This window comes from Hippocampus guttulatus, chromosome 16 (genome assembly GCF_054856545.1).
Source record: "Hippocampus guttulatus isolate MCC_2025c chromosome 16, RoL_Hgut_1.0, whole genome shotgun sequence".
Classification (NCBI taxonomy): Eukaryota; Metazoa; Chordata; class Actinopteri; order Syngnathiformes; family Syngnathidae; genus Hippocampus; species Hippocampus guttulatus.
Genome location: NC_141276.1, coordinates 7,359,808 through 7,370,496, shown reverse-complemented (window position 1 = coordinate 7,370,496; position 10,689 = coordinate 7,359,808). Strand labels below are relative to the sequence as shown.

Here is a 10,689-nt window from a genome sequence, read left to right as displayed (position 1 = left end):
CGCTGGCAGACGCCGGAAAGACACCAACAGGAGGCTTCATCTCATTAACACACTGAACGCACCACTTGTTTCCGATGTTTCCTTTTCCATTTTATTTTCATTTCAATTCAAAATTCCACTGTTGAACTTAAATGCCAATTTCAGGTCTTAGCGTAACTCTGAACTTCTAATATTTCACTCCCTGGCAAACAATTTGAGTTATTGAGACAAGATTACATAGTCCATTCATTTTTCTTTTTCCATTTACAATTTGACTTCAATTAAATTGCAGTTAGCTTGCTTTTAATGCGTTTTATTTATTTATTTATTAAATTCCAAGTATAATTCGCTCTCCAACTTCAAATTTTATTGATGTATTTATGTATATGTTAAATCATTCAATTTACTTTATTTATTTTTATTTAATTCATCTTTGAGGATGTGTCTGGAGAAAAATTCCCCCCTGACTGACAGTGGCGCCTGATGGCACACAGCCGATGAGGCATGGGATGGAGCGTGAAGCCCACAACAGGCTTCAAATCCAGCTTGTCCTCAGAAATCCCGGGTGGAGGAGTGAAGCGGAAGTGCTGGAGGAGGGTCGTGAAGAAGAGGAAGAGCTCCACCCGGGCCAGACCCTCGCCCAGACACACCCTGCGGCCTGTGAGGAGGACGCGCATCAAATGGTTGAAAAGGTTCAAGAGTGTACGTGCGATGAGTGTACCTGCAGAGAAGGGCAAGAAAGCATCCCTCTTGACGAAGTTACCCTCCTCATCCAGGAAGTGGGAGGGGTTGAACGTGTTTGGCGTCTCCCATTCGCTCTCATCGTAGAGGACGGAAGTCAGCAGAGGGAGGACGGCGGTCCCCTTTGGGCAAAAAGTGCCAATTTACAGCTATGTTTACATGTCCAACGTACAACCTCAAAGAAGCACACCTTTTGGATGAAGTAACCCTGGAAAGTGATGTCTTTGCTGGTTTGGTGCAGTATAGCCATGGGGACGATGTTAGCCAGCCTCTGCGTCTCGTGGATGACGGCGTTCACAAAAGGCAGGTTCTTGCGGTCCTCCGTTTGGACCTGTCGGTCTCCGACCACCCTGCTCAGCTCCTCGTGGACTTGATCTGCGCGGGAGATTGGAAAACATGCAATTGCAACTGAAGCCAGGAAGAACATGTGCATTCGTATCATGAAGAGCACCTTGAATTTGAGGGTACTTGGCCATCAAAAGAAGACCCCAGCAAAGTGTGTTCCCTGTGGTGTCAGTGCCGGCTCCGAACAAATTGATGACGCTGTTGAGCAGGTTTTCATCATGGTAGTGCAGCTTCTGGTTTTCGTGCTCCAGGGAAAAAAAAAAACATACAGGTGGAACCTTAACTTTGCTTGATTTGGGTGATATCGCTGAACCAAACAAGGGAGCCGAACAAGATGCTGCTGCCTCGACTGCTTTGCCATGGCTGGCCTGGTGACCCAGATGTGCTGATGGGTCCCATTAATCTTGACCTGAATTTGTCTTCTGCTAAATCCACCCCTGACCGTGGGCTCATGGTGAGCAAATCGGCCTCAAGAGTTGCGAGGTTTTAAGGCTTGGCTTTGTATGTCATGGAAATGATTCATTTTAATCCATTAAAATATAGCATCCTACCTCCAGATTTGTCATCCGTGTGCAGAAAACATCGACAAAGCCTCTACAAACGTGAGGGTTGAGCGTCTCCTTCAGCTCGGCTATAATGTTTCTTGCATGCTGCTTCGTAATTTCCACGTTACGCATCAAATTCCTCCAAGTTTTGAGATAAGGGCCCAGCCAGGGGAAATAATTGTACATCTGTCATGGAGCAAAAGTAAACACACTCAATATCATTTGTGGGGAAGGAATAATGATGGATATTAGCAATAGAACTTTTAAATAATGCAGAACTCAGGAATTAACAGCCACAACCCACTTACAGCACTTTTTTACTTACATTATAGTAAGACATGCTTTTTTTTTTAATACTAAGTTGATGTAGTACCGATTTTATTTAATTTTATCAATTAATTTTGAATCTAAATAGATTTTATAATGTCCTAGCAATGAAAGAAATGTTTTGTTTTGTATCCTGTAGATTTAAATGCATTATTCAGCACGCCCACGATGCTCGTGAGGATAAGTCCTTCGAGTAACGGCATACTTGGTCTACATTTGATTAATATTTGGGCGTACCAAGATAGCAACCGATCCAGACAGGTAGATGGTCTCGTGGTCTCTCTCTATCATCTCTTGGAAAACCTTGTCTTCGTATTCAAACCTCTTTCCAAACATGATCCCCGAGATGATATTGGAAGCTGCGTAGCTAATGATTTTTGAGTTGTCAAAGGCTTCGCCTAAGATGAATTGAAAAAAAAACCCCAACAACAACAATGAATTAGAAACATTCGCAACGAACTGAAGTGACTTTGTTACAGCGTTCGCCTCGTGATGCATTTAAAAGGTTTTCTTGAACTTTTTAAGGGTGTGTTCTGTACCTTTGTGTTGTTCAAATTCTTCGATGAGGAAGTGACACTCCTCGATGATTTTCTCCTCACTGAGCCTCTTGCCCATCCCGAAGTCTCTCAGCGTCGTCAGGGTGAAACGTCTCATTTCCTTCCATGAATCCCCGTTGGCAAATATGATGCCTGGAAGTAAGCGGCAATTGTTTCACCGGGGCTCAAAACCACTCAGAAGCACCGAGGAACACCGCAGCCATTTAATTTGGGTCTTGGCCTGTATACAAGTGCTTAGAAAATTATTATTTATTAATTATGTTACAGTCATATGTAAAAGCTCTGCATAATATGTATGCAGTGTTTGAGTTGCTTGTCTTGTTTAGCTCGTTTTGACGACCCTGGGAGAGAAATTTCAAATCAATGCGAATTGAGTTAACAGCGCCCCCATGTGGTGGACTGCTCACAAAAGTAATGACACAGCCCGCAGCATTTTAAGAGGAGATATATCCTGAAGTTCATCATAAAATCGTGTGTATAATTTCAAGAAAGTCCAACAATTTTTGTCTGTTTTAATTTTTGTCTATCATAATAGATGTCTCTCGATAAAAATAAAATGAGGAGCAATCGTCAAGGGAAAGTTTGTTCAAGACCATTTTTCTTTGTGTATTATGAAATCTCGCATGAAGAAGATTTTAATTACCATGTCCTTGGTTGAAATCGTGGAATAACGGGGTGATGTCTCTCTCTCCGAACTCCTCGGCATGGTTGATGAGAGCCTGTTTGACCGCCTTGGTCCCGGTCAGGACCACCACCTTCTTGGGTCCAAAATTGACGGTGAAAACCGGTCCATAGGTTTTGGACAGCTGCCAAAGAATGTTTTGTTCACTTCAAATGTCATCCTGCTCTTCACTTCTTCAAATCAAAATCCTGTCATTCATTTGCTACATTTGAGCGCAGTGGGCTATGACACCACCTCTTTTGGAAACGACTAAATTCCATGAAATCACTCTGTTGACAGTTCGATTCAGGACAGTTCAGTTGAGGACAGCATATTTTATTTTCCCAAAGGTCAAGTTGAAACTTGAGCCTCTGTTCTCTGGTCATATGCGTTCTACTGTATGTAATGGAACTCTAAATCTCTGCCCTTTTGTGTTCATGTCTTATATATATTTAAACAGCGAGAGTTATCGTGCCTGCAACAGTCGAGTGGCTCCAGTTACTTTTTGACATACTTGGGTTAAGATTCCGATTCTCAAGATGTCCTTGACAATGAGAAGATTAAAAAAAATTCTAAAATATTCTACAGTGTTTTATAAAAACATTTTTAGCTTACACGTTCCCGCACCCTGTTTAGGACTGAAATTCAAAATGATACAATCAGACAAAAAGTTTCATTAGATTTCTAAGACTCAACAGTACTTGCTTGCAAGACAGAAAAAAAGAATCCCTCACACTGAAAAGAGACTCATCCAGTCTTTTGAGATCCACCTGAAGCAGGTTACCGAGCAGAGGGAGCGGTCTGGGCCCGGGAAGTACTAACTTAGGCTGGTTTTGGAAGCTCAAGCGGGTGAAGAGAAGGCGGATGGCCAGCAATGTGGCGAAGGCCCCCGACAAAGAGAGCAAAACAGGAGCCTGCAGGAGTTCTTCAAACATCTTTTCACAAGGCACCAAATTATGTAAACACAATCTTTGACTACCTGTGAAAAAGTTGAGGAGGAGCTTCCAGATAAAGTGTACCTATCACAATCCACTGGGCGTATTTCAGCAGTGCGTTCAGCGAATCACCAATAAATTCAAACTGAAGGGGGGAAAAAAAGCAAGCAGCATGCAAAGGGCATGTATGTAAGTGTACGATCAGACAAAAACGAGTTGTTGAGCAGGTGAACACTTGTAAAAGGCAGTTGGTGAAATTTAAAACAAGAGAATTCCAAGTATCATTTTTACGAAAACATCATGATAGAATGTCAAGAAGTATACAGTTGAGGTATAGAGATGTCATTCAATTCTTATTTATTGTTACGTCCGTCAGATTCAAGTTATTTCCGTGACCACTATGGGGTTTTCCTTCATCAGCAGTGAGGTTTCGTCAATTTTTTCCAAATGCTGCAACTGCTCAGTAAACTGCAGTAATATCAATATTTTTTTTTTTGCGCTGAATACAGAACACATGCCAGTGAGTATTGTTATATTATTGCATTTGCACGGTTTCTATTCAAATACCCACTGCTTAACTCATTCAGTACCAGCCAATTCTAGACTAAGTCTGAAAAGACGTTTAAAAACGTCTTTGGGAGTGAAAGAGTTAAAATGGAAACAATTTCGGGAAATAATGGTAGATAGGCACCAGAATAAAAGCCGCAAATAAGGAATGCCGAACTGTGAATATGCGAGGGTTCACCGCATCACATTTGATTGAGTGCAAAGGGGTTTCAGATTAAAAACTCCTCCTCAGTGGCGCCTGACGGCACACAGCCGGTGAGGCGTGGGGCTGAGGGTGAAGCCCACCACGGGCTTCAAATCCAACACATCTTCAGAAATCCCGGGCGGAGGAGTGAAGCGGAAGTGCTGGAGGAGGGACGTGAAGAAGAGGAAGAGCTCCATGCGGGCCAGACCCTCGCCCAGACACACCCTGCGGCCTGCGATGAGGACGCGCGTCAAACGGTTGAAAATGGTTTCAGGAGTGTACGTGCGGCGAGTGTACCTGCAGAGAAGGGCAAGAAAGCATCCCTCTTGACGAAGTTACCCTCCTCATCCAGGAAGTGGGAGGGGTTGAACGTGTTTGGCGTCTCCCATTCGCTCTCATCGCGGAGGACGGAAGTCAACAGAGGAAGGACGGTGGTTCCCTTTTGGGTGAAAAGTGGCAATATAAAGGTGGGTTGACATTGCTGTTTGCAGCAAAAGCTCACGCTCCAAAGCATACCACAACACGAGTGGCACTGGCCAGTGCTCCCTGGTTCATCGCCCGCTCCCTGCTGAAACATGTTTTTTTTCCCCCCATGAGATGGCTTTTGGTGTTTTTTTTTGTTGTTTTTTTTTGTACTTACTGAATGCCCTTTATCAAATAATTGGTCAGATAATGATACCTACATTCATTGTGAGCACTTGTATCGCAAAAATGAGAATTAACAATTCAACTATTATTTTATTTTATGAATTTTTGTCCACTCCTACAATCGATGCACCCTAAATAGAACCACTTAATAATGCCAAGCAATAGTCTGACCTCATGCTTTTCATTTATTCAAGACAAAATTGAAGGCAATAACGGAAGGAGGCTGTCCAAATACGATAACAGACTTGCTCGACACCAAAACTCCAAGAAGGAAGCACACCTTTTGGATGAAGTAACCCTGGAAAGTGATGTCTTTGCTGGTTTGATGCAAAATGGCCATGGGGACGATGTTAGCCAGCCTCTGCGTTTCATGGATGACGGCGTTCACAAAAGGCAGGTTCTTGCGGTCCTCCGCTTGGACCTGTCGGACTCCGACCACCCTGCTCAGCTCCTCTTGGACCTGATCTGCGCGGCAAATTGGAAAACATGGAGACTAAATGCAACTCTAGCCAGGAAGAACTCACACATTGGTTTCATGAAGGGCACCTTGAATTTGAGGGTACTTGGCCATATAAAGTAGACTCCAGCAAAGCGTCTTGGCTGTGGTGTCAGTGCCCGCCCCGAACAAATTTATCACGCTACTGACCAGGTTGTCGTTGTGGTAGTGCAGCTTCTGGGTTTCATGCTCCAGAAAAGAAAACACAGCCTTGACCTTGATTTGTTGTGACATAGCTGCACGCGCGAGGGCATTAACTCATTCAGTACCAGCCAATTCTAGACCAAGTCTGAAAAGACGTTTAAAAACGTCTTTGGGAGTGAATGAGTTAAGGTAAGCAGGAGTGTATTTCGTCATTTGAGTGCCTTCAGATTTTCTATCTCTGAAGAACATCAATTTTACTACCATTAACATATCAAATACACTTTCGGGAGGAGGTGAGTTTAAAAAAAAAAAGGGGAGGGTTGTGTCTGGACCTTACATGTCGTGGATATGTCAATTAAAGGACAGCATCATACCTCCAGATTTTTCATCCGTGTGCAGAAAACATCGACAAAGCCTCTGCAAATGTCAGGGTTGAGCGTCTCCTTCAACTTGGCTATGATGTTTCTTGTATGCTGCTTGTTAATATCCGTGTTGCGCATCAAATCTCTCCAGGCTTTGAGGTAGGGGCCCAGCCAGGGGAAAAAATTGTATAGCTGCCATGGAGCATCAATGAATAAATCTCATTTTCATTTCAGGGGTGAGGAATATTATTTTTCTCGTTCATATGATTTTATTGGCTATTATTTTATCCGTATGAATTATGACTATTTCCTATTCTAGATAGAAAGTTAACATTTGAGTAATAATAGTACCGTGACAGCGGCCGATCCAGCCAGAAGGTTGCTCTCGAGGTCTCTCTCGACCATGTCTTGGAAAACCTTGTCTTCGTATTCGAACCTCTTGCCGAACATGATCGCCGAGATGATATTGGAAGCTGCGAAGGTCATGACTTTTGCGTTGTGAAAGGCTTCACCTGGAACAAATAAAAATGCATTCGCAACGGACTGAGGTGTCTTTATTACAGCGTTCCCCCAGTGATACATTTAAAACGTTTAAAAAGGTTTGCTTTAACTATTTAAGGGTGTCTTCTGTACCTTTGTGTTGTTCAAATTCCTCGATGAGGAAGCGACACTCCTCGATAATTTTCTCCTCACTGAGCCTCTTGCCCATCCCGAAGTCTCTCAGCGTCGTCAAGCTGAAACGTCTCATTTCCTTCCATGATTCCCCGTTGGAAAATATGATGCCTGGAAGCAAGCGGCAACTGTTTGGCTGGGCCTCAAAACAACTCAAGCGCACTGCGGAACACTTTATATACAGTACAACACTTTATACTTTTCCCCATATGCACATTATACATCTAATATAGGGCAGTCATTTAATTTGGGATTCAAGTGTATGAACGTGGCTAGAAAATTCCAGAGAAGCTTTAAATGTCTTTCCCGTGAGAGATTTTGGACAATAATCATGTTGCAGCCATATTTAAAAGCTTTGTATATAATACTAATACAACACGCAGGAGCATGTGTTTGTTACCTTTACCTTGGTTCAATAAAGCAATTGACAATGATGCGCTGGCGGCTGTGTCGATCCTTGACTACTAGTGGAGGGATTACAATTCTTTTTAGTTTACTAAGGTAGGCTATACGGTATTAAATTAGCTCACGAGGTTTACGTTACTGTAAACGTGCAGTTGTGCAATTTGACCCAGTTAATAAAATTTCAACCGTGCTTCCCATATGTACAATTTTAAGCTAGCTACACTTGCTGTGTTGTTCGGCGTATCGACAGGAACTTGTGTGAGAAATTTCAAATCATTGCCACTTTGTCAACTCATTCAGTACCAGCCAATTCTGTACCAAGTCTGAAAAGACGTTTAAAAACGTCTTTGGGAGTGAATGAGTTAATAAGCGCCACCATGTGATGGACTGTTCACTCAAGTACAGTAATAGCACAGCCCACACAATGAGGATGCATATTTTGCTTAAGTTTCACATTTCAGTGTGTAGCAGTTCAGAAGTGTCCCTCAATTCGCTGTTGAATTGTGTGTAATATCTCAAGTTAGAGTACGTTGAGGGGTTCGTTGTTCTTCAGTGGATAGCTCCACTTTACGAATGACAAAAGGAGAGATGGAATCCTTTAATGCAGTTTATTAACTCATTCAGTACCAGCCAATTCTGGACCAAGTCTGAAAAGACATTTAAAAACGTCTTTGGGAGTGAATGAGTTAAAAAAAGGGGGGGGGGGGGCGTCTGCACCGCAGCACGTTCGAGAAAACAACTCTCGTAACTAAAATCACTTCCTGCTTCTCTTACTTTAACAGCCAATCAGAACCTATCAACATAAAAAACATGTCTAAGCAATTATTTTTGTCTGTTTTGTACAAGCAGCGGGGCGGCCCGGTAGTCCAGTGGTTAGCACGTCGGCTTCACAGTGCAGAGGTACCGGGTTCAATTCCAGCTCCGGCCTCCCTGTGTGGGGTTTGCATGTTCTCCCCGGGCCTGCGTGGGTTTTCTCCGGGTGCTCCGGTTTCCTCCCACATTCCAAAAACATGCATGGCAGGCTGATTGGACGCTCTAAATTGTCCCTAGGTGTGAGTGTGGGCGTGGATGGTTGTTTGTCTCTGTGTGCCCTGCGATTGGCTGGCAACTGATTCAGGGTGTCCCCGCCTACTGCCCGAAGACGGCTGGGATAGGCTCCAGCACCCCCCGCAACCCTAGTGAGGATCAAGTGGTTCGGAAAATGGATGGATGGATGTACAAGCAGCTCTGGTGCGCCCTCATATATTATATGTAACAGAGAGAAGTCACTCAATTGTACTATCAATTTGAATTACCATGTCCTTCGGTCAAATCGTAGAAGAGCGGATTCATGTCTCTGTCCCCGAACTCCTCGGCATAGTTGATGAGAGCCTGTCGAACTGTCTTGCTTCCGGCCAGGACCACCACCTTCTTGGGTCCAAAGTAGACCGTGAAAACCGGTCCATAGGTTTTGGACAGCTGCCAAAGAAAGTTTAGTTCAATTCATATGTCATCCTTCTCTTCACTTTTTCAAATCAAAATGCTGTCATTTATTTGCTCCATTCGAGCGCAGTAGGATATTTGACGCTCTCTTTGCAAATTAATAATCAGTTCAGCATAGCATAAAGGCAGTGCTTTATTTAAAAAAAAACAGAGGAATGGCAATTTAAAATAAAGAATATAAAGAATTAAGTAGTTCTTGCCAAACTTCGATAAACCAGACAAAACGTTTCACTACATTGACACTAAAACAGCTGCATTGGTTTAAAAAAATATAAGAAATAATCAGGTGGGGGTTAAGACATTATAGTCAACAGCACATTTTTGTTAGCCAAAAAGAAAAGAGTCCCTTACACTGAAAAGAGACTCGTGCTGTCTCTTGAGATCCACCTGAAACAGGTTCCCGAGCAGGGGGAGCGGTCTGGGCCCCGGAGGAACCAACTTAGGTTGGCTTCGGAAGCTCAAGAGAAGACGGATGGCCAGCAACGTGGCGAAGGTCCCCGACAAAGAGAGCAAAACAGGAGCCTGCAGGATGTCTTCAAACATCTTTTCACAAGGCACCAAGGAAGAACTGACAGATAAAGTTTAACAATCAAAATGTACTAGGTATGTTCGAGCAACCCGCTTGGAGTGGGGCAAGAAGGATACAAAGGTCATACCTACATACCCACAAAAAAAAATAAATAAATAAAAAAGCAGGCACAGGGTCATGTTACACTGTGTTACATCACCTTTTCTTTTAACAACATTCACTAAACGTTTGAGAAGTGAGGACACAAACTCTTGACGCTTTGTAGGTGGAATTCTTTCCCATTCTTTCTTCATGTCCATGAAAAAGACGTTGACAAAACCTGTTAAGTGTGTTTCAGCATGAATGGTCCTTAAAACCGTAGGACTATTTTCTCACAACAGTTGTTCACAACGAGGTGGACCTTGCCCCATTTTTGCTTTTGAATGACACCCAGCTGATCCCAGTCACCCTGTTCACTTATGGGATGCTCCAAGCGGGTGTTTGATGAGCATCCCACCTCCTTTTTGCCAACTGTCCCAGCTTTTTTTAAGAATGTGTTGGAGCCGTAAAATTATTTCGTGATTATTTCCGAAAAACAATCAAGGTGATCAGTTTGAACATGAAATATCTTGTCTTTGTCATGTATTCGATTCAACCAAGGTTGAACTTGATGACACAACGTCCCAACTTCATTGGAATCGCAGGAGAATAAAAACATGAAATAATTTGTTTGTGTTTTATTTATGAGATGTATTTTAAATGTAAGGTGCATCATTGAATAAAAAAAAAATGCCACATACTATTCAGTAAACAATCCATAAGATGTGAGATACAATATTCCTCATTCTGGTGAGCAATTACAAAAAAAAAAAAAAAAAAAAAAAAGATACAGGGAGTAATTTGCATTTTTAAGGACCACTGTGAACAGCATTTGTGCATCACTCGCGCCTGACGGCACATAGCCGGTGAGTCGTGGGATTGTTGGTGAAGCCCACCATGGGCTTCAAATCCAGCTCATCCTCGGAAATTCCGGGAGGAGGAGTGAAGTGGAAGCGTTGCATGAGAGACGTGAAAAAGAGGAAGAGCTCCATCCGGGCCAGACCCTCACCCAGACAAACTCTGCGACCTGAA

At 43.0% G+C, this 10,689-nt stretch overlaps 3 protein-coding genes across 4 annotated transcripts in view; all 3 read right to left on the bottom strand.

Annotated features, from left to right (window-relative positions):
- Nucleotides 1-65: 65 nt before the first annotated feature.
- Nucleotides 66-4,117, bottom strand: LOC147192826 (cytochrome P450 2K1-like). Its single transcript, XM_086133492.1, has 9 exons — nucleotides 3,890-4,117; nucleotides 3,138-3,300; nucleotides 2,477-2,626; nucleotides 2,175-2,335; nucleotides 1,617-1,796; nucleotides 1,172-1,310; nucleotides 911-1,095; nucleotides 701-842; nucleotides 66-637 (listed from the first exon to the last, which is right to left on the bottom strand). Exons 1-9 carry the CDS (start codon nucleotides 4,088-4,090, stop codon nucleotides 402-404), a joined length of 1,557 nt encoding a protein of 518 aa, XP_085989618.1. The 5' UTR covers nucleotides 4,091-4,117; the 3' UTR covers nucleotides 66-401.
- Nucleotides 4,118-4,430: 313 nt separating this feature from the next.
- Nucleotides 4,431-10,124, bottom strand: LOC147192825 (cytochrome P450 2K1-like). The gene is made up of 9 exons (XM_086133493.1): nucleotides 9,402-10,124; nucleotides 8,864-9,026; nucleotides 7,125-7,274; nucleotides 6,843-7,003; nucleotides 6,504-6,683; nucleotides 6,036-6,174; nucleotides 5,770-5,954; nucleotides 5,139-5,280; nucleotides 4,431-5,073 (listed from the first exon to the last, which is right to left on the bottom strand). The coding sequence occupies exons 1-9, from the start codon at nucleotides 9,591-9,593 to the stop codon at nucleotides 4,886-4,888; spliced, it is 1,500 nt and encodes a 499-aa protein (XP_085989619.1). The 5' UTR covers nucleotides 9,594-10,124; the 3' UTR covers nucleotides 4,431-4,885.
- A 156-nt stretch (nucleotides 10,125-10,280) lies between these two features.
- abca3b (ATP-binding cassette, sub-family A (ABC1), member 3b) overlaps nucleotides 10,281-10,689 on the bottom strand; it is a 32,109-nt gene continuing 31,700 nt past the window's right edge. For both annotated transcript variants that reach the window (XM_086133483.1, XM_086133482.1), the window contains one exon: nucleotides 10,281-10,684. In XM_086133483.1, coding sequence (XP_085989609.1) covers nucleotides 10,497-10,684 — 188 coding nt within the window. In that variant the 3' untranslated portion in view covers nucleotides 10,281-10,496. The remainder of the gene's footprint in view (nucleotides 10,685-10,689) is intronic.